Here is an 18,383-nt window from a genome sequence, read left to right on the forward strand (position 1 = left end):
ACAATCTATAATTTTCCCCAGGAAACTTCTTGGTCGCTGTTTCCCCAGATAATGTGTGTTGCATTATGATTTATAGCTGTGGCAACCTAAATGAAATGTGAAGAAAATTAGTTTTGATTTCAAAATATTGCCTGAAGTACTACCTGAAGTTGCGCAATATCTTAAAAAACTGTTAATCATAGTAAAATGTCATTAGAAGCAACACATTTTATTAAAATCCTGCATGGTTAAAAGTATGATGACAGTGGAAAGGGATAAGTGCCTTAAGATCCTGTATTCCATTTTGAAGTGTCCAAAAATGTCCATTATTTAATTTTATCCTCTTCAAATAGAAGGTAATAAACTAGTCTTAAGTTGGATGTTTTGGGCTGTAGTTGAGTTTTCTTCCAGTTGGCTGAATACGATTTATTGCCAGCATTTTCTGTTCAAGATTTGACTGCTTATTTTTAGAATACATGCAGTATGACTGTGTTCCACTAGGTGGCACACACAAACCATTTAATTTTGTATTTCCAGTGCATGTGTTGGATTAGTCCAAAGCTTGACAGGTGTTTAATTACAAATATTCTTTAGGATTTGTTTAAAGCATAGATGTTTTCATTCATGGTGTAATCATGTTGTCAATAATATTTGTACTGCAGTTCTTTAAGCTTCCTGATTTTACTATCATCGTACTTTAGTCTAAAATGAATGAGAATGTCACTGCCTTCATGGAAGTCGATCTGTTTTCACAGTTTAGTTTCCTTGGAATTCAGTTTAATTATTTTTCTAAAGTATCGTTTAACTTCCGAGTGTTGAAATAAATGAGAAAATATTTTTCTATATTGGAGCTAATGTAGAACCCACTTTGACACAATGCAGTAGATGTAGTTTTTGTAATTAGTAGCAATAGTTTTTGCTAGTGTTAGCAAAGACCTTTGGTTCCCCTTCTTGATTTGTCATTTTATGATAGTGAAGGTGTTTCGGAATGTTCTTGATATCCGAAGTTTTACATGATGTACCTCATGAGCAGTTATTACAGATATTTGAGTGTAATAGGATAAACTATTCTTAAAACGATGTGCAATTTGTCGCCTCACGTCATACACTTATTCACACTTGTAGATGATATCATCAGGTTTAACTCAAAGGAGCTCTTCTGTGTGTTCCAGCATTCTGTATAAATGAGGTTTTTATTTCCTGAGTGGGTACGCTAATTCCTATCTCACATTTGTTTAGGATACAGCACAAAAGGGAACTCCAGAAACTCCAGTAAAAGCCAAGAGAGGGAGAAAGAAAAAGGTAAAAATCTCATTTGGCATCATCATCAAGTGTTCCCATATACCAGTCTGTCTGCACACATGTTGGATATGGATGCCTCTATGACTGGATTCAGCAATATTAGATTTGGAATACAGTTTCCAGAGCAAAGATAAGATACCTTTCCGATTGGGCTTTCCTCCTTAAAATTGCGTTTTTCTGAAATGTTGGAAGGATTTCTATTCGGAATGGAACTCGATTCAGTGCTTTCCATTAGCATGCGTTTGACACATTAAAGAAGTTGAAGTTATGGTGATGAATGGTGATGTACAGATTTACTGTCAAAGCAGAACCCATTTTTAACACTGTTTCGGGCTGTCACTTCAAGCCATTTTATTAAACGTTTAGTGTCGGTAATGATTTACTTTGTTAGCCAAAACCTAATAATTACAACAATGCACATACAACTGCATATGAGCAAAACTGTTTTTTTCCCCACCAGAATTAACTGCCTTGAGGATACTGTAATCTAATTACTAATTTTGTGACGGCAAGATCAAAATGCACTCGGACAGATTTAGCTGATTTGTTGACCTGGAATTGGAGTATGGGGGAGGAGACCCTGATCCCAAATTTGATGTCAGCGGTTTGTGTGGCAGTTTCAAAATCTGATAACTGTATCATCAGATGTGGACAGAATTTGAAGTGCCCTATCAATGGCTTGTGTATGTGAAAATTTATAGAACTGCCATTCCCAAGCCACAAAATGGTGGCAAAATGTAATTTTATGAAATTATATTGGAATTGAAGCCTTATATTCACAGAGCAACAGAGCTCTGTGCTGTAGGTAACTGACAGCTGGTAAATTCTTTTAATATGTGCACTGAGTGGCTTCAATATATAAATATCTACTTGCTTCTCACTCTTTTGCACTTTGTAAGCAATAATGATAAGGCTTTGTGGTGTGATCCAAAGACTGCTAAGTATTGAAATTATCCTTGACTGAGAAGCAGCTGCATTAGTATGAATGAACGACTATAGTGGAAGGGGTGCTGTCGAGGAGCGGGTAGTGCTGCTAATGTTGTGTCTTAGTTTTGATGAAGGGGTTTGATGCAAAATCTCACAGATGTCTCCTAAATGTGTAGTTTCTCAGGTGGCTGGTTTAGTTTTAAGTCTGACTCAATAGATGTAACAGAAAAAAATATTTTTAGGCTGAAAAGTTGTTTGATTTGAGGAAAGGAAAAATCATTTTTCAGAAAGTAAGAGCTTTAATGTTAAGATGAACTTATTCTTAAGTAAGGTTACGGGTGATACCAGAGTCAGCTATGGGCCTGATACAGGAGCTGAAGTTCAACTGTAGGCACCTTGTTGTCTTCTTAGTGCTTGGTTCTGTAGAATATCACAAGGTTTGATTTTTATCAGGCTTTGGGTGCACAGAAATTACTTTAGGGTGACTTTATTCTGGTTTTTAAAGTCTCAATTTTAGTTCTGTTCATGTCGTCTCTCCCTTTAAGATACTTTCTGTTGCTCTTTCAACTTTGTTTCTGGCTTGTTTCAAATAACCTTTAGAGCATGTGGCCTTACAGTATTTTACCAGGCAAAGGTAAAAAACTGTACAGATATACTGTATCATACTTTATTTATGCAAAGGTCATGTAAAAAACTTTGAAAATTTCCAGTTCAGAGGCCAAGAAAAGGAGTTGCATGCATAATTATGGCACTTGGTATTTAGTGACCTGAAGAAAAATGTAGCTTTATACAATAAGGGCAAGTTAACATTGCCCTGATTGTAGGGATGGAAGGTGAGCTATTACCTTTTGTTTTCTAATTGGTGCAGTTAATTCTGCCATGACAAGTTCTTGTTATGGCATTTTGAAAATCAGTCAGTCGCAGCCTGTTATAATTAAAATGTCTTTACAGAGTGAAGTGGAACAAGACTCGGAGAAAGAGGAAATCCCTACCAGCCCAACTTCAAGCCCTCCAGGTAACTCACCTAGAAGAGCATGCTTTAACTGTGACTTGTATATACTAGTTTTTGTTTCTGTTCTTAAGGATTAGTATGTTGTACAGTTAGCTTGCAGCTGGTTCTTAACTTTTGTGTACAAGTGAACAGTGATGATTGTTTTGATTCAGGTAATGTCTCAGATACCCATCAATAAAATATACGAATGCTGCGGTTTCAGGTTTTGGAACGCTGGGGGGGAAGTTACAGTGCTGTGCTGGGAAGAGAAAGTATTGATTTTTGTCTGCCCTCCTGTAGGCAGTGAGGTACCCACTCCCAAGCGCAGAGGGAGGAAGCCAAAGGCAGAGAAGATGCTGTTACTACAACAGCAGCAGCAGATGGCCCCCACTGATCCCCGCAGCTCTGGAAGTGAAATGTAACTATTCCACTGTCTCCTTTAACACATTGCACTTACTTTGGATCATTGTCCCACTGAAAGGTGAAATCTTTGCTGAAGAACCGGTTTGCTTCTAGAATTCACCTCTACTTCGCTCTGTCAGTTGAACTTTCAGTCCTAATAATCTTTCCAGTTCTGCCGAGCATCCATTTAGAATGACAAGCATGGTATAACTGGAATAAGTAAAGAACCTACGTATTCATGTATTAAAGGAATCTGTTTTCTGAAGCAATCTAGACCGTACCCTTCGTGTTCAGGGTAAAATATAATTGGTTTGTCACCCATGGTTTGTCTTGGACAGCAAAGCTGTTGATGTTGAGCATTGTTCTTAAAAAATTAAAATGACAGACATCCCCTTTCAGCCGTAGTATCGTTGAAAATTAAGAATATGGAGATGAGATGAATGGTGGTGTACCACCAGAATAAAAGATGGATTTAAGTTTTATCCTGGTGTGGAGTCAGAAAATGTGGTTTAGTTGGCAATATTTAGGATTTCTTGTATTCTGATGATGTCTGATCTGCAAGAGTACCTTTCAACATCAGTTTGACATATGTTTGAATATCAAGCAGGTTTGATTTTCTTGTAGCCAGCGGCAAGTCGTAGGGTTAGGCTCTTGTGTCTGCGACAGTCTCAACCGGAAGTAAAATTCATACAATGCGGCTGCATTGAAAGAAGGAAAGCGAGTGTTTTGGACAAATGGAGAAGAGGCTTGTCGAACTTTGGAGCTCGCACAGATGTCTGTTCGATGTTTCATGTTTGTTGCTTACTTTTGTGCGGTACTCCTCCTCTTATTCCGGTGTGCTCCACGTTGATTGGCTGCCAAAATGAAATGACCTCGTGGTACTTTTGTGGCGCAATATAAGACTTGAAACCATGATGAAAAGTCGTGAGGGAATCGTGTAATTAGTCACCCCCTGCGATTCCTAGTCATATGATTTGACACCCTCTAGGACAGAAAAGGCAACAAGATGGAACAACTGCAGTCTTTAAATTTGATGTGCTCTCCGACTAGGTGTCGTGTCAAGTCCTGTAATGTGACACCGGCTTTAATAGTTTTCCCAGAACTTAATTAACTAAGGTAAACTACAGGATTCTTTTGATCAATGTTTCTCACACCTATCTCAGCTCGGTAAACATCCCTGAGTTTAAAGCTCTAAGAAGTAGAAATGCTGACACTAACTAGGCATTACCCTAGCTAGGAATTTAGATACCATTGTATCTAAATGCTTATAGATACTTCCAAAGTTACCTACTGTAGTCGGTAATATTCCCCGAAGAAAAAAACTCTCTCTTTAATTGAGTTTTCTTCATTGACATAAACCATACAGTAATTTGGGCACAAAGGAAAACCTGAAACATTTAAGAAAAGGCCCAGTTTGCAGCCAGAGGCCAAAGTGTCTTGAGTAAATTTCAAGTGATTGTATTTTTGTTTTGTCAGGGATTCCAGTGAGGCAGACAAGAAAAGGAAGCGAGGGCCAGAAGAGAAGTCTGCCAAAAGCCTGAAGCCAGAGGAGGAGGAAAAGAAAACTGATGGCAGAAAAAGGAAAGAAGAAGAAAAATCCAAGGAGGCCAATGGTAAGAAAGAGCCTGAGGCCAAACGGAGGAAAAATGCAAAAGGGGAAACCTCGTCTGAGTCGGAGGAAGATGAGGAGGCAAGTAGAGAACAGTCTTTCCTGAAGGGCCAGGCGCCCCGGCAGGGCCTTAACTGTTGGCCAATCTGAGTTACCACATACAAAGACAATTGGCTTGAATTATGTCTAAACACTGATTTTGTGAGCTGTTGCTTTTTTATGTATGTGATACGTTTGATCTTTTCTACACTACTGTAAAGCCTTTAATTGTATTGTGTTAGTTGTGTTATAATGTTGTGTCAGTTGCGTTATAATGTTTTTATTACAGTGAGAACCAAACTCACACAAGAGCCGTAGTTTGTGATGTAGATCTCAAAACATACAGTTCTCAGATTAATAAAGACAATGGAGCCTTGATTCTCCCTTTATTTATATGCTTATAACAGTGGTTTAAATACAGTTTGCACCTGCACATAAGAGATGAATGAAACGTGGGTGGATTCCAATGTTCCTTTGCTTTTTTAAAAAAAAATAAATGAACAGAAAAACAAGAATGACAGGTTTTCGGCAGCCAGAAGGCGCAATCTGTTGAAATCGCAACAGGACTCCTTAGAGATGGACAGAGATGAGCGGCGGCGCAAACAGGAGGACCAGAAGGCAACTGAGTGAGTGTGGTTTCCTTGTCTGGCTAATCATTTCTCTATCCTTTAGGGAATACTTACTATAGTTCTTGCTTTCTGTGTACCTCGACTAGGTTCTCCAGAGTGATTTCCATGTCACATTGATGGAGGGATAGCAAGTTTTTTGTCTCAGTGATGCTCACGACTGAAATTATTTTAAAAAAATGTTCATATCTCCTAAATTAGTTGCTGATGACAGATAGTTGCCCAGTATTTCATATTCCAATGTTACATGGAAATCAGTTTACCAAATGCAGTATTTGAAGAAATATCTTTGAGCCATGTTCTTGATAATACCAAAAATGTAAAAAAAAAATTGAAACATTTTCCTTAAGGGAAAGCAAACTAGGAGCTCCCTAAAATGAGTAGTTAAAATATTTTATAAACATCAACATTTCGTGAGATGACATGCTGTTAATATTATAGCAAAGCTGCAGTGACTTGCTGTGCTGTGTCTTCCAAATTCAGCATTGATAACGACAGAAATTTAAGCTCTGTATCCCTTCAATTACAGATTTTGTGCCCCAGATACTGCTTATAGTACAACCTGCAAGTGGCAGCTTCAATCTTCGAGCGCTTAGCAATCCAGTTGCAGATGGTACAAATCTAATTAAGGAATATGATGCATAATGTGGCCAGGAATGATCCTTTTTATCTTGATAGTTTTAAGAGTCTACAAATTTAGAATCTCTAGAAAGAGGTAAACAGGTGTTTTATCACATGATGATTCATGCTAAAACATTGCAGAGAGTACACAGCAGACTGCTCTGCAAGCCTTTGTGAAACAGCTGATAAATTCATGAATAGAACACAAAAATCAATTTTTGCACAACAATTTTGTGGATCACATAAAAATCAATCAGCAGTTCTTGCAGACATGATAACCATACTTTGCTTGAGTTTGTATGTCTAGCCCTTGATCTAAAAGTGACACACCTGGTGAGTATAGGCTTTATTTTTGTGTGTAAAGCTGTGTTGTAAGTAATTTGGGTTATCATTACTATATAACGTCAGTGTTAGAATCATACCATCTTTACTATAGGTTCAGTCATTAAACAGGGCCCAGGAAAGCACTTAGTACTTGGTCGTACCTGATGTGACAGGGTGTAGGACGTTAGTGTGATTCTGTTTTGCTTCGTTTTACTTTAATTTGTTCGGCAGTTTCGGGGAGGTGCAGATTTTAAAATTGTGGTCTTCCAACATGTCATGCATGTAATTTGACCGACCAGATTTAGCCTTTTTTTTTTTCCCTACGATGACATTTTAACACTAAAGGGAATGTTGCTGTGATTGTTTACCAAATGATGCATTGATTCAGGGGTGCAAGACACAGTACCTTTTAACAAAAATGGGGTCATCCGTCGTGGCTGCTACACCAAGATGAATGTTTTTAGAAAAATCCAAAATGACAGCAAAGCCTTGCAACCAGTCAGTTTTGATATTCTGTTGGCCCACTGTCTTGTAAGTCCCTTCTGTCATATACTTTTTTTTTGACATTCCAGTTAATGGTATTGGTAATGAAGAATCAAGGTCTGATTTCTCTTCTTTATGGGTCGAAGAAGTTCTTCCTCAACGTCATGTTCCACAACTATAGTATCAAAGTTGCACTGGACTACACAAGCCACAGAATTTTGTCAACAGGTATCAAACTTCAAGCTACAGCCTCACAAAATGAATGTCCACTGTTTCATGAATGGTTGCTTTTCTCATAGTGAAACCGTGTTTTATTTTTAATCTGATATGCACACCCCCACAATCTCTGGTCACAAATATGAATTAATTCATGATCACCAAGGCATATTCTGTTCACCCTTAGTGACTAACAGTTCCCCTGTTTGAGCCCTGACTTTTGCCATTAAACAGAGAAAAGACCTTTTGAGGTGGTGCGAAGTTACCTCCACTGTTTCAAAAATAAAAATTAAAATGAAGGCAACCACATTCCTTTTCTAGTGTTTAGTCAAATCATAGTAATTTTGGTCTTGACATATGGTTATTGTAGTATTCTGCTAGATTTCTCTAAAACTATGGATTGGCTGGCAAAGCTGTCCTTGTCTTTTTTAAAAGTGAAATTTGACTTTGTGTAATTACAAACTTTGTCAAAAAAGATATAAATCTTATTGTGACTTTTAATGCATACTTGAAAGTGTCACAACCCAATACAGTACCAATTTATTTAAATGGCTGCATCATACCAAACTTCACATGGCTTTTGCTATTAAATAAAGGACCTTTTGAGATACAAAGTTACCTCCACTCAAAATGGGGGAAAAAACAGCTTTCAACATTCCTTCTCTATTAAGCGGCAGGTTGTTCTGCTCAATGGATTTTTTATAAACCAATATCTCTGAAATCTGCATTTGGCTGAAATGTCATTTGATCATGTCTGTAAATGCTGCTTAATAAACGTTTACCTTTTAAATTTATTGAACAAGTGATATGCTGGCTTCTTTTGATTGTGTTTCTTTTGGCTTCATCTTCTAAAATCATTAGCACATTCAAATTTCAACTTAAAAAAAAAATATAGTAGTGATTTACTGCAAAGGTTTGCATCCACCTGGCTGTTGACTGATACTGGGACAAGTTTTAATGACGGTGATAAACTATGCCCAGACTAGCTCATACCTTGTTGAATGCATGACGAGAATATTGTTACTTTGGTCACGGACTAGTTTTAGCTTTTGGAACTGGATGACAGTAACTTAAGTTAGTCATTCTGTCAAATGCATAGTTAAGAGGATTATCAAGCGATGGTTTGCTTTGTCAAAAGAATACTTCTGTGAAAAGGGCAATGACGTTTTTAAGACAAGGAGAGATTAATTGCACAGAGCTAAGGAAACACAAACAAACCAACTTTCAGCTGCATTTATGACTCTTCATGCTTGAAGTATGGGTTTATACCCTGGGTGATTCAAGGTCCAAAATTGTTATGGAGCGATTTGAAGGGCAAAAGCAATTACTTTGAAATATCAATAGCAGCAATTAGAAGGCCTGCTTACATTTTCCTTTTGATGAAGAAAAGATTTTCCTACTACTACAAATATCTGCCATGAGCTATTTGGATAAACGGAAGCTTGCAAGGTAGGACAAGCTCCTCCTTCCTACAACAGCGTTAGGTGGATTGAAGAAATATCCAAGGACATTGAAAAGCTTCCTGGGTTTTGAATCAGGAGGATGAATTAACTGAGGTTGAAAACAAGGCAATGTTGTTAGTGTAGTTATGTTTTGCAAGACAACATACATGAAGATTTACAGAGTTCATTTCCCAACAACACAGGAGGACTATAAATCTTCAGCATTTTGGACAGCTACATTTCAGGCAGGCTTCACCGGACTAATTTTGTGTCGAAATGTCTGTCGTAGTGAACCATTGCCAGCTCATCAAGTTTGTACCAGTGTTTGCTGTTGAGGTGCCTAGAAGGCTTTCTGTCTCCACACCCAGGGTAAAACAAGTGGCGGTTGACAGATTACTCACTACATAAGTCACCCTTAACTGTTGGAAAGCTGAAGGTTATCAAATTAAATACACTGTTGAGTGACATGAATTGTCAAGTGTCATGAGTTGTCAATCATATCAACGTACATGCACTGAATTCATATTTGTTTGAATTAGTAGGTGTGGACATGGGCCCCAAATACATGCATCTTGTCCTCTTTACAGAAGTTAGCTGTAAATAGAGCGGAAGACATATGGGAGACTTTTATTTAAGAGACCAATTGCGAAGATGGACAAAAAAATAACATGACCTGTGCTTGTCAAGTGTCAAAAACTAACTTACTAAAGTGTTTGAGTGGCATTCTCTGTACTGAATGAACTCTTACTGCAAGGAGGATAACATCCTTCCTTTCAGATAAAGTTACAGCCTCAAGAACTCAGCTGGAAAAATAAGGGAAATAAAAGGAAGTGTTTTGACATTTTTCAGAATTTTTTAGCTCTTTTGTGTCAAACTGCGGAATCTTCCCAGCTCATGAATGAGCATGAATTTCCATCTTCAAGAAAACAACCATTTCTGAATGCCACCACAGAGTTGTCCTTGAACACTGATCTCTGCAACAGCATTAGCTGAATGAACTAATGTGGAAGACTTAAAATGTTGTTCATCATCCCTTTGGGTTAGACCACTCTATGGAGTAAGACGAACATGAAAAATGGAGTGCAAGTTCATGCAAGTGTAACGCCTCAATACGACTTGACTAGTTCAGGCAAACAAGCCACAGGTATATATCCCTGATGTGATCCTGTTGGCGAGTCATACATTGTATTGTTTTTGAGTTAAGTAGTTGTGTGTGATTTTTAACAAAGGGAGAAAGCAAATATTTTGTGGAAGATAATTAAAAAAATTAATTAGAAAGACTTGTGATGTAAACTGACAACTAAAAGGAAATATATATATATCGTTCCTATACTTGATCCACCAGAAGTTTTTTAGTTTATATAATATACAATATAAAGAAGGTTTGAAACTCATTTTTAGTTTGCTTAAATCCTTAGACTTTGAAATCAACCCCCTCAGAGTTCAGCAACAGTTAGAATGCAGGAACATTTCATAAGTAGTGTATTGCAATCGATACATTACACGTACAATGTTTTTAAATCTCTTGTGCCTTTAGTGTTATTTGTGTTGCGTCATGAGAAGTTATTACATTTAATGCCATGTTTGTAAATGTGGTTTAGCTTAAAAAAAGAAAGTCAGTTGGAATTAAATCAGTTGATTTCCATGGACAGCTATAAAATGGGCTTTGCATCATTTTCCTGCACGCTGTTTTTCTTCGGATTTAGTAAAAGACACTGAACATGCTGATACACATGCATTTTACGAGCAAGGGGTCACATACATGAGGACAGTTAAAAGTAATCTTCATTTTTCCTCAGAAATGTTAACGCGTAAAAGATATGTTTGGAAAGGGTAGAAATTTACATCCAGCAAATTCTTGTTGATTGTACAAAACCATTAAGGTTTTTTTTATTATTCAACAGTTATTGAACAAACCGTACATCAGCTGGGTTGGGAGCTGTTTACTGCAAGTAAATGTTTCCGAATTAAAAATCCAAGGTACTCTTGGCTGCCTTAAAATGATACTAATTGCATACAAATGTGGCACCTTAATTTTATCCTGGACAGGGGTAACAGAATGCTGTTGATTCAAAGAATGTCTCTGTCAACAATGATCCATCTTTATTGCTTTTTTTCCCCCTTGTAAAGATAATTAACTTTCTAGCCAAAAAGCAGTCCTATATAGCTTCTAGATGCAGCACAGCATGTGGTGTATTATGTTTTTGTTTTTATATTAGTAGGAATTTGATTGCAAAAAGACAAAAGAACAGGCTCTATTTTTGAACCTGGAGGTTTTTTTGTAAAACTGAACCATAATCCTTTTAGATATTGATGAAGTCTTGGTGGACCTTCAATATATATTTAATAAGTGGCATTCTGAGGTTTTTGTTTACAAAAAAGTGAACATTAGTCTTCAAAACCCTTTTATATTGAATATTTTGTAACCTAACTAAGAAAAAGATTAAGAACTTCAAACCCTTATAGACAAGTTCTGTTCTTGTGGATATAGAACAGCAAAGTAGCAGAAAGGTTATGGTGTATGTTAGTAGCAAAGCAAGAATGTATAGTAGTCTTTAATTCTTTAAAGGATGTGAAGTAACAGTTAAGGTCCCGGTTATGAAGTACTGCAGTAAACAACATAACAGTTAGGTGTCTGTAATGTATTAATAGGTGCCTACTATGATATTTGGCAAATGAGAAGATATCAGTTATATGGTATTTGACCATGAGCATTTTGAATGCTGGTAAAAGACTGACGGCTATATGGATTTTCACAGGTGCAGTGTTATAAGATTGTCATTGTATAGATCCCTTTCACATTAAATTACCAAACCTGGTAATTAGTTTCTGAACAGTATCATTTTGATGTGTATGATAAGGTTAAGTTGGATGATGGAGTGGAGTTAAATGGCCAAGGTATAGCAGATGAGCAGTTTTCTATAAGGACTGGGCACTGAGAGTTCTGACTCTCTGTGGTCATTAAAAATCCCAGGGCGTTTCTCGAAAAGAGTAGGGGTGTAACCCCAAAGTCCTGGCCAAATTTCTCATTGGCCCTTACCAATGATGGCCTCCTAATAATCCCCATCTATGAATTTGCTCCCCACTAATAGCTGGTGTGTGGTGAGCGTTCTGGCACACTATGGCTGCTGTTGCATCATCCAGGTTGGGTTACACATTGGTGGTGGTGGTGGAGGGGAGTCCCCATTACCTGTAAAGCACTTTGAGTGGAGTGTCCAGAAAAGTGCTATATAAGTGTAAGCAATGTATTATTATTATTATTATTATTATTATTATTATTATTATTATTATAACAGCAAAATGAAATGGTGTTCTTGTCTGTTTTGAAATGGGACAGCAGTTTCTGTCAAAATGAAAAAAGTTATCTGTCATACTATACCTGGTTAGTTCAGACTTGTTTAGCCATCTGGTTTTCAACCAGGAGCTGTCTGAAATTTGGAAAGAATGATGCCCACCAAGTTTGGAATTTATTGGGTCAAGTGGTTTGACAAGAAATTAATTGGTGGTATACGTGTACAAATATCAGCTACATCTTTGCAGGTGCAAGTCTCAGGCATTACTATTAAAGGAAATCTGCAAAGTTTAATTTCAGTCAATGTGCAGTAGTTCATAAGATTTTGGAATAGTTTCCTAATATGTGGGTCCGGCCACAATCTTAGTTGACACAGGACCCCCATTTTTGTCCCAAAGTGCATCTGTCTCTGTATGTGAAATTCGAAGTTTCTTATCTACACAGTTTTGAGTTAGGACCAAAGTGTAAAGACCAAAATGGAACATCAATTAAAATTATATAGAAACAGTGTTGAAAATTAAAACTGAAGCTCTATGGAAGAGCTGAAACTGATGAGATATGTTATTGGTTGTTTCAGGATGTGCATAAAGGCATGACCTAAATTTATCTATGTCAGGTGAAAGAATTGAGACTTAAGTCAGTCTGATTCAAAATATCAAATGACTTTGTTGAGTTCTAAGAAAATAATTTATTTTGCCAGTAGATGGAGTTAAGATAGCAAAACATGAATGTATGTTATTGATTGGGTTAAATAAAAAAGGTAGTTGATTGCTCGATAACTTGCAATATATTTTTGTCTTGTAAGGCAGGGTAAAGACGAGGGAAAGAAACTGGATGAAAAGAAAATGGACAAGAAAAAAGGTGAGTGTTATCATTAACTACATAGAGCTGGCCTTCAGTTTACTGTCAAATATTACTCCTTTCTCTGTGCTGCAGCTCATTCATTCCTATAAAAAACATGAAAGTCTTGGAACTCAGATTTAGAGAATAACATTTTTTAGGACCGGAATTGAAAAAACAGCAGTCACTGTTTAGTGTTTTTGGTTCTGACATTTGTGTTGGATCGTGTTCTTTCATTTTCTAAAACCTAGATTTCCTGCTGTCTTCTGTTAGATTTGTCAACAGAGTCAAGGCTGCAGAGGCTGCACGGGGAGATCAAAATATCACTGAAGATCGACAGCCCTGTAAGTGTAAATGACTTTGACCCTTTTTAGGATGATGGCAAGCTCAACCCACTCAGGTCTCTTCACGCTTCTGTAAACTGAGATGTATGGACTACATAAATGGACTTTAAAACATGAATATTAAACATAATCACTGATTTATAACATTTTCAAATAATTAGCCTAAATGCGATATGCTAATGTACTTCAGTGGTGTCTATAATGAATTGTTTGTCAAACATGAAGTCATGCTGAATAAAATCTACATTCCTTTTTTCACTATCTGAACTGAGCTAATAAAGAACAGGCTGTGTACAGATCTTTGTAAAACCTGAACTTGTGACCATTGGGAAGTAAGGTCTTAATTTAATGTTCATGATGAATCGAGTTTAGCCAAAACCCCTTGTGATTTAGTTCCGTGAACAGTCTGTTTCAGGGGCAGTAGCTGGAATTGCACCACTTAGAATGTACTTGTTTTTCAAAACTATTTTCTCACTTTTTGAGTTTTGTACTCTGGTTATTAAGACACTGTACATTTGGCAGCTAAACTGCACTTTGAAAAATTGAATTGAGTCACACAATTCCTCCTAGAAGCATGGCAGAATTTGTTAGAACAAATCGTGTGCTTACTATAAGCATGCAGTACTGTGACTAGTAGGGAGGTTATGTTAGTATTTTGTCAGAGCGTGGATTGGAATATTATAATTTTTTAGTATTCTAAGATGATATTGTTTATATAGCTGTACATATGCAGTGTATTTAGAGACAGTTTTCATTTCTGGTACAAGCAGGATGTGTATTTAAATGCAGTGGTATTGCATAGGGCCTGAAGATTATCACCTTAAAATAATGTACCATGTTAAAAAAATGCTCGAGTTTTGATTTATGAACCTTGTCTTTTGCATTATGACTAGGAAATTCTAATTCTATTTAGTCACCCTTTTTTGTAATATAGGGAGTTGCATTTTGTAATATAGGGAGTTTGACTGTAAAGGCACACTTTGCAATTCCAGAACTACTTACTTAATTCACACTAGAGTGGCCAAAAGTATCTTTGTTACCTGCTGCATTTCCTACTTAATGATGACATGAACATGATGAATGATGGATTGGCCACAGGATATTCTTACTGTATTGAAATTGCTGTCTTAGCTTCTTATTTAAAATTAAAAAGTATGTTCATGCTTGACATTTCAGAGTAGAGACTGGATGTCAGGCATTTAACTCCAGACTCATGCACATGACATTGCCCAGGAGGTGCTGTTATGGGTATTGTTGGATTGTAAATGCTTTAAATGTACAAAATGCTTTGTAACTGTAAATCAGCTATGAAACTGGCTGTACAACACTGTTATGGTTGGAACTAGAGCTTATTAATCTGCTTTCAACTATGATGGTGAACAAGAAGGCAGGCTATGTTGGATTGTAGAAGTCATTATTGAAACATGTATTTGGTTTATTCCATGCTGAAAAGAGAAGAAAGAAAACACAGCGTTTCGGCTGTGGAGCCTTCCTTGGGTTATTGAAACATATTTGCTACTTAACATTCTGCAGTAAAGGTTGCAGGCATCATAGGTGAGGGGCAGTCTGTAGTGGTAGGTCATTATTAGTAGTAGGTTGCTGTAAATGAAAATATGTTTTGCAGGATGTGAAGAAGTGTATTGAGGCGCTGGATGAGCTTGGTACACTGCAGGTCACCACACAGCATCTGCAGAAGCACAGCGAGCTGATTGCAACTCTCAAAAAGGTCAGTCAGTTTCTCATGAGACAGTGAGGCTCCCTGGTCAGTCTTTTTATTTCAACCTTGTTTTGTGGGTGGTCAGTTCTATGGAGCAGATGTTAACAAACCAAGAGCAGCCTTACCTCTCCTGCTTAGCACTGAACAGTTAAGCCCAGACAAAAAGTGCTCAGTTCTAAGTCTAAGATTACCAGCCCAGTGGACAGTGTAGGCTACATATTGGCTATAAGGAAAAGATGTAGCCATCAGCTTTCTGTCTTTTCCACTATTTACTGAAATGTTTGATTGGGATTGAAATTTGAGTGTGGTTTAGAACTTTATGGAGTTGCTTTGATTTTATACTGAAAAATGTTATCTTCATACTTCATACAATCTTATTACATGGCAGTTCAGCAGCCAGAAAGGAACAGCTGAAAGATTAGAAACATTATCAACACAAGTGACCTCTGTGTAGGTTTTGTGTGGAAATATCTGGACGGAGTGGTTCAGATTGAAGGTGTTACTGAAACATCTGAGTGTTTGCATTTACAAGCTTTAGAAAGAACTGTAAATGCAATTTTCTGCTGCTCATGAGCAAAATTAGACAACATATGTGATTTTAAAATAACATGATTTGGGAATGTGGATTAAGGTTAAGGGGAGTGGAGGTTGCACAATGGAGGTTAATGCTACTGCCTCACAGAACCTGGGTTTGGTTTTTTGTACATGTTTTCACCATATACTCTTAAGTTTCCTGGTTTTATTAGTCTTTCATAAAATGGCATACTGGTAAAGCATGTTTCATTTAAAGACGCAGGGTAGCTGTTGTCATGGTAAGATATTAATTTGTATAGAAGACGCAAGCATTGCATTTTTTGTTTAGTCCATCACAGAAATTTGTCTTGATCAGATTCGCAGGTTTAAAGCCAGCCAAGACATAATGGACAAGGCAACAATGCTGTACAACAAGTTCAAAACCATGTTCCTGGTGGGGGAAGGAGACTCTGTCATCAGCCAGGTGTTGAATAAGTCCCTGGCCGAGCAGCGGCAGTATGAGGAAGCCAAGAAGGGAGGCCTGAGGAAGGCAGAGGTGAAGGAGCAGACCACAGGTGAGGTGGCAGAACAGGCCAGCAGCTGGCAGACTCTTGAAGCTGGCATATAAAGGTTTAAGTGTTCACAAATTAGCTGGGATTACAAGTATGTACATCTTAGATACAGTAATACTTTGTATTAGTGCTGGGCGATTATTCGATAACGATAATTATCGTGATATAATTTTCCTCGATATAATTTTAACAAAAGTTCGATAAATGTTCGATATACGTTTATGCTTTGCGCATGCGCATAAAATACTACGCGAGTGCGCGTGCGCGTTGCAGAACGGGCAGCTAACGTGGTGGTGTTTACCCACACGGTGGTGGCTGACAGGATTGTAGTTAAGAGTGGAGAAATGAGCGACACTGAAGCAAATGTAGTGCTGCCAACGACCAGCTGCCAAGGACGATGACATCGTCGACAGAAAAGGTCATTCAACTTCGGTAATTTGGAGATATTTTGGCTTTTTACGATCAGACATAAAACAGTACTTTAAACTTTGCAGTCTGTCTGAGCCATCTTCTATGTGTGTTTTATCACACTGCAGTATTTAATTTTTCTATTAAGATATTTATTTTGTTAATTTTACTCATGCGTATTTTGACATAAAAAAGACTTGAATACTCTCTACCTCAGATTTGTTTAATGTTTCTGCTGTTTGGCAAGTGTTTATTGTGTTCTTAAAATAAAGAGTTGTTTACTTTACCAATTAACTGTCTGGTTTCTTCAACTTTCATTCAGGAGAAAAAATCTGCCTTTAAACTTGAAAGAAATAATGATTTGACATTTATCGTGATAATTATCGATATTGACTGATAAGAAAATTTTTATCGTGATAATGTTTTTGGCCATATCGCCCAGCCCTACTTTGTATTTTAAAATTGTTAATGTTCTATGTTCTTCTGCAGAAAAATATTAAAAATGGCTTATTTCGGGCACTTATGTGGTCAATGAAGGCAGTGTATTACTACTTCTTTTTGAATAAGAATAGTTTAAACAGTAAGACTTGATTATTCCTAGCCATTTCTAGGGATAAATGTAATCCAGTTACCTCTAAAAAAAGTCTGATAATATAAAAGGAGCAACTTAAATTTAGTATTGTTTCATATGCCTTAGACAAATATTTTGTGCCGTAAAAGCATGAAATCCTGCATGCCTTACGTAAAAAAAGACTTAAAATAAATGTGAGCTCTGTCAAGATGAGATTAAGCTTGATACATGCCTCGTCAGGATTTTACCAGCTGTTTCACTGTAGCCATTCTGTGCAGAGAGCAAGTCTGTAAATGGAGACGCTAACCTAGGAGAGAGTAGCCCAACCCAACAGGAACAGGACAAAGAGAAGCTCACAGAAGACCCTGGATTTGTGGAACAGAGCAAGTGAGTTCACCCTCCCAGCAGCCCACACTGCCAAGAACTCTTGATAAGTAACATTTACACCTCATCTCTTAAAAGTGTCGAAAGAAAGCAGAGTGGTTCTTTTGTACAAGTCTGGTTAAATTCTCCTTAAATGTTAGGAATGATGTGATATGGAACGAAGGTAGATAACTTAAGTTTTTGTTTACACGGACATGTTAGGTTCCCCTTTAAATCTGATTTTGGGATCTGTGAATTGTTAAGTTGTACATTCTGTTGCACAAAATCAAATTATGAGATTTTCATTTGTTTGTATGACTTTGCCAGACCTGACCTTGGCCATGCCAAGTTAATAAACACATTCACAAGTGAAGTTTCTTGTCCTGTGCCAACATTGGTTTATTGTATAGGTGTTGTAGTACTTTTTAAAGAAGGAACTATGAACAGAATTATATTGCCCCTAGCAATTCAGGGCAATGAATGAGATATGGAAAAAAGTTATTGGTGATTTTATTTTATGGTAATATTTCAGTATATGGCTAGATTATAATGAACATTTTGAGCTTTCTCTTACTGCAGTGGTGCAACATCTAACACTAACAACTGTGCTACAGAATTTTTAAAAGACTCACACATGAAAAAAATAAATAAAGCAAATTATTTTTCAGAACGTTTTAAACTGCTAGGACTGATATCATGGCCAGACCTCTTTTTTTTGTTTGTTTGTGTAGCGTAGTGACATGTTTTATATATGGCTTAAAACTAAGCAAGGAGAAATTCAGAAGTTTTGGAAACAGCCAAA

The 18,383-nt window shown here is 37.1% G+C and overlaps 1 protein-coding gene across 6 annotated transcripts in view; it reads left to right on the forward strand.

Moving 5' to 3' along the window:
- Window positions 1–18,383, forward strand: part of psip1a (PC4 and SFRS1 interacting protein 1a) — a 35,460-nt gene that overhangs the window by 14,649 nt on the left and 2,428 nt on the right. For 5 of the 6 annotated variants that reach the window (XM_088627048.1, XM_088627068.1, XM_088627038.1 and 2 more), the window contains 10 exons: window positions 1,219–1,281; window positions 3,160–3,223; window positions 3,500–3,617; window positions 5,078–5,291; window positions 5,754–5,875; window positions 13,059–13,114; window positions 13,367–13,437; window positions 15,062–15,163; window positions 16,044–16,242; window positions 17,497–17,605. In XM_088627048.1, the coding sequence (XP_088483174.1) occupies window positions 1,219–1,281; window positions 3,160–3,223; window positions 3,500–3,617; window positions 5,078–5,291; window positions 5,754–5,875; window positions 13,059–13,114; window positions 13,367–13,437; window positions 15,062–15,163; window positions 16,044–16,242; window positions 17,497–17,605 (1,118 nt within the window). The remainder of the gene's footprint in view (window positions 1–1,218; window positions 1,282–3,159; window positions 3,224–3,499; window positions 3,618–5,077; window positions 5,292–5,753; window positions 5,876–13,058; window positions 13,115–13,366; window positions 13,438–15,061; window positions 15,164–16,043; window positions 16,243–17,496; window positions 17,606–18,383) is intronic. The other variant, XM_088627085.1, reaches the window with a different exon arrangement.

The sequence above is a fragment of the Lepisosteus platostomus genome, chromosome 1, assembly GCF_059453375.1.
Source record: "Lepisosteus platostomus isolate fLepPlt1 chromosome 1, fLepPlt1.hap1, whole genome shotgun sequence".
Lineage (NCBI taxonomy): Eukaryota > Metazoa > Chordata > Actinopteri > Semionotiformes > Lepisosteidae > Lepisosteus > Lepisosteus platostomus.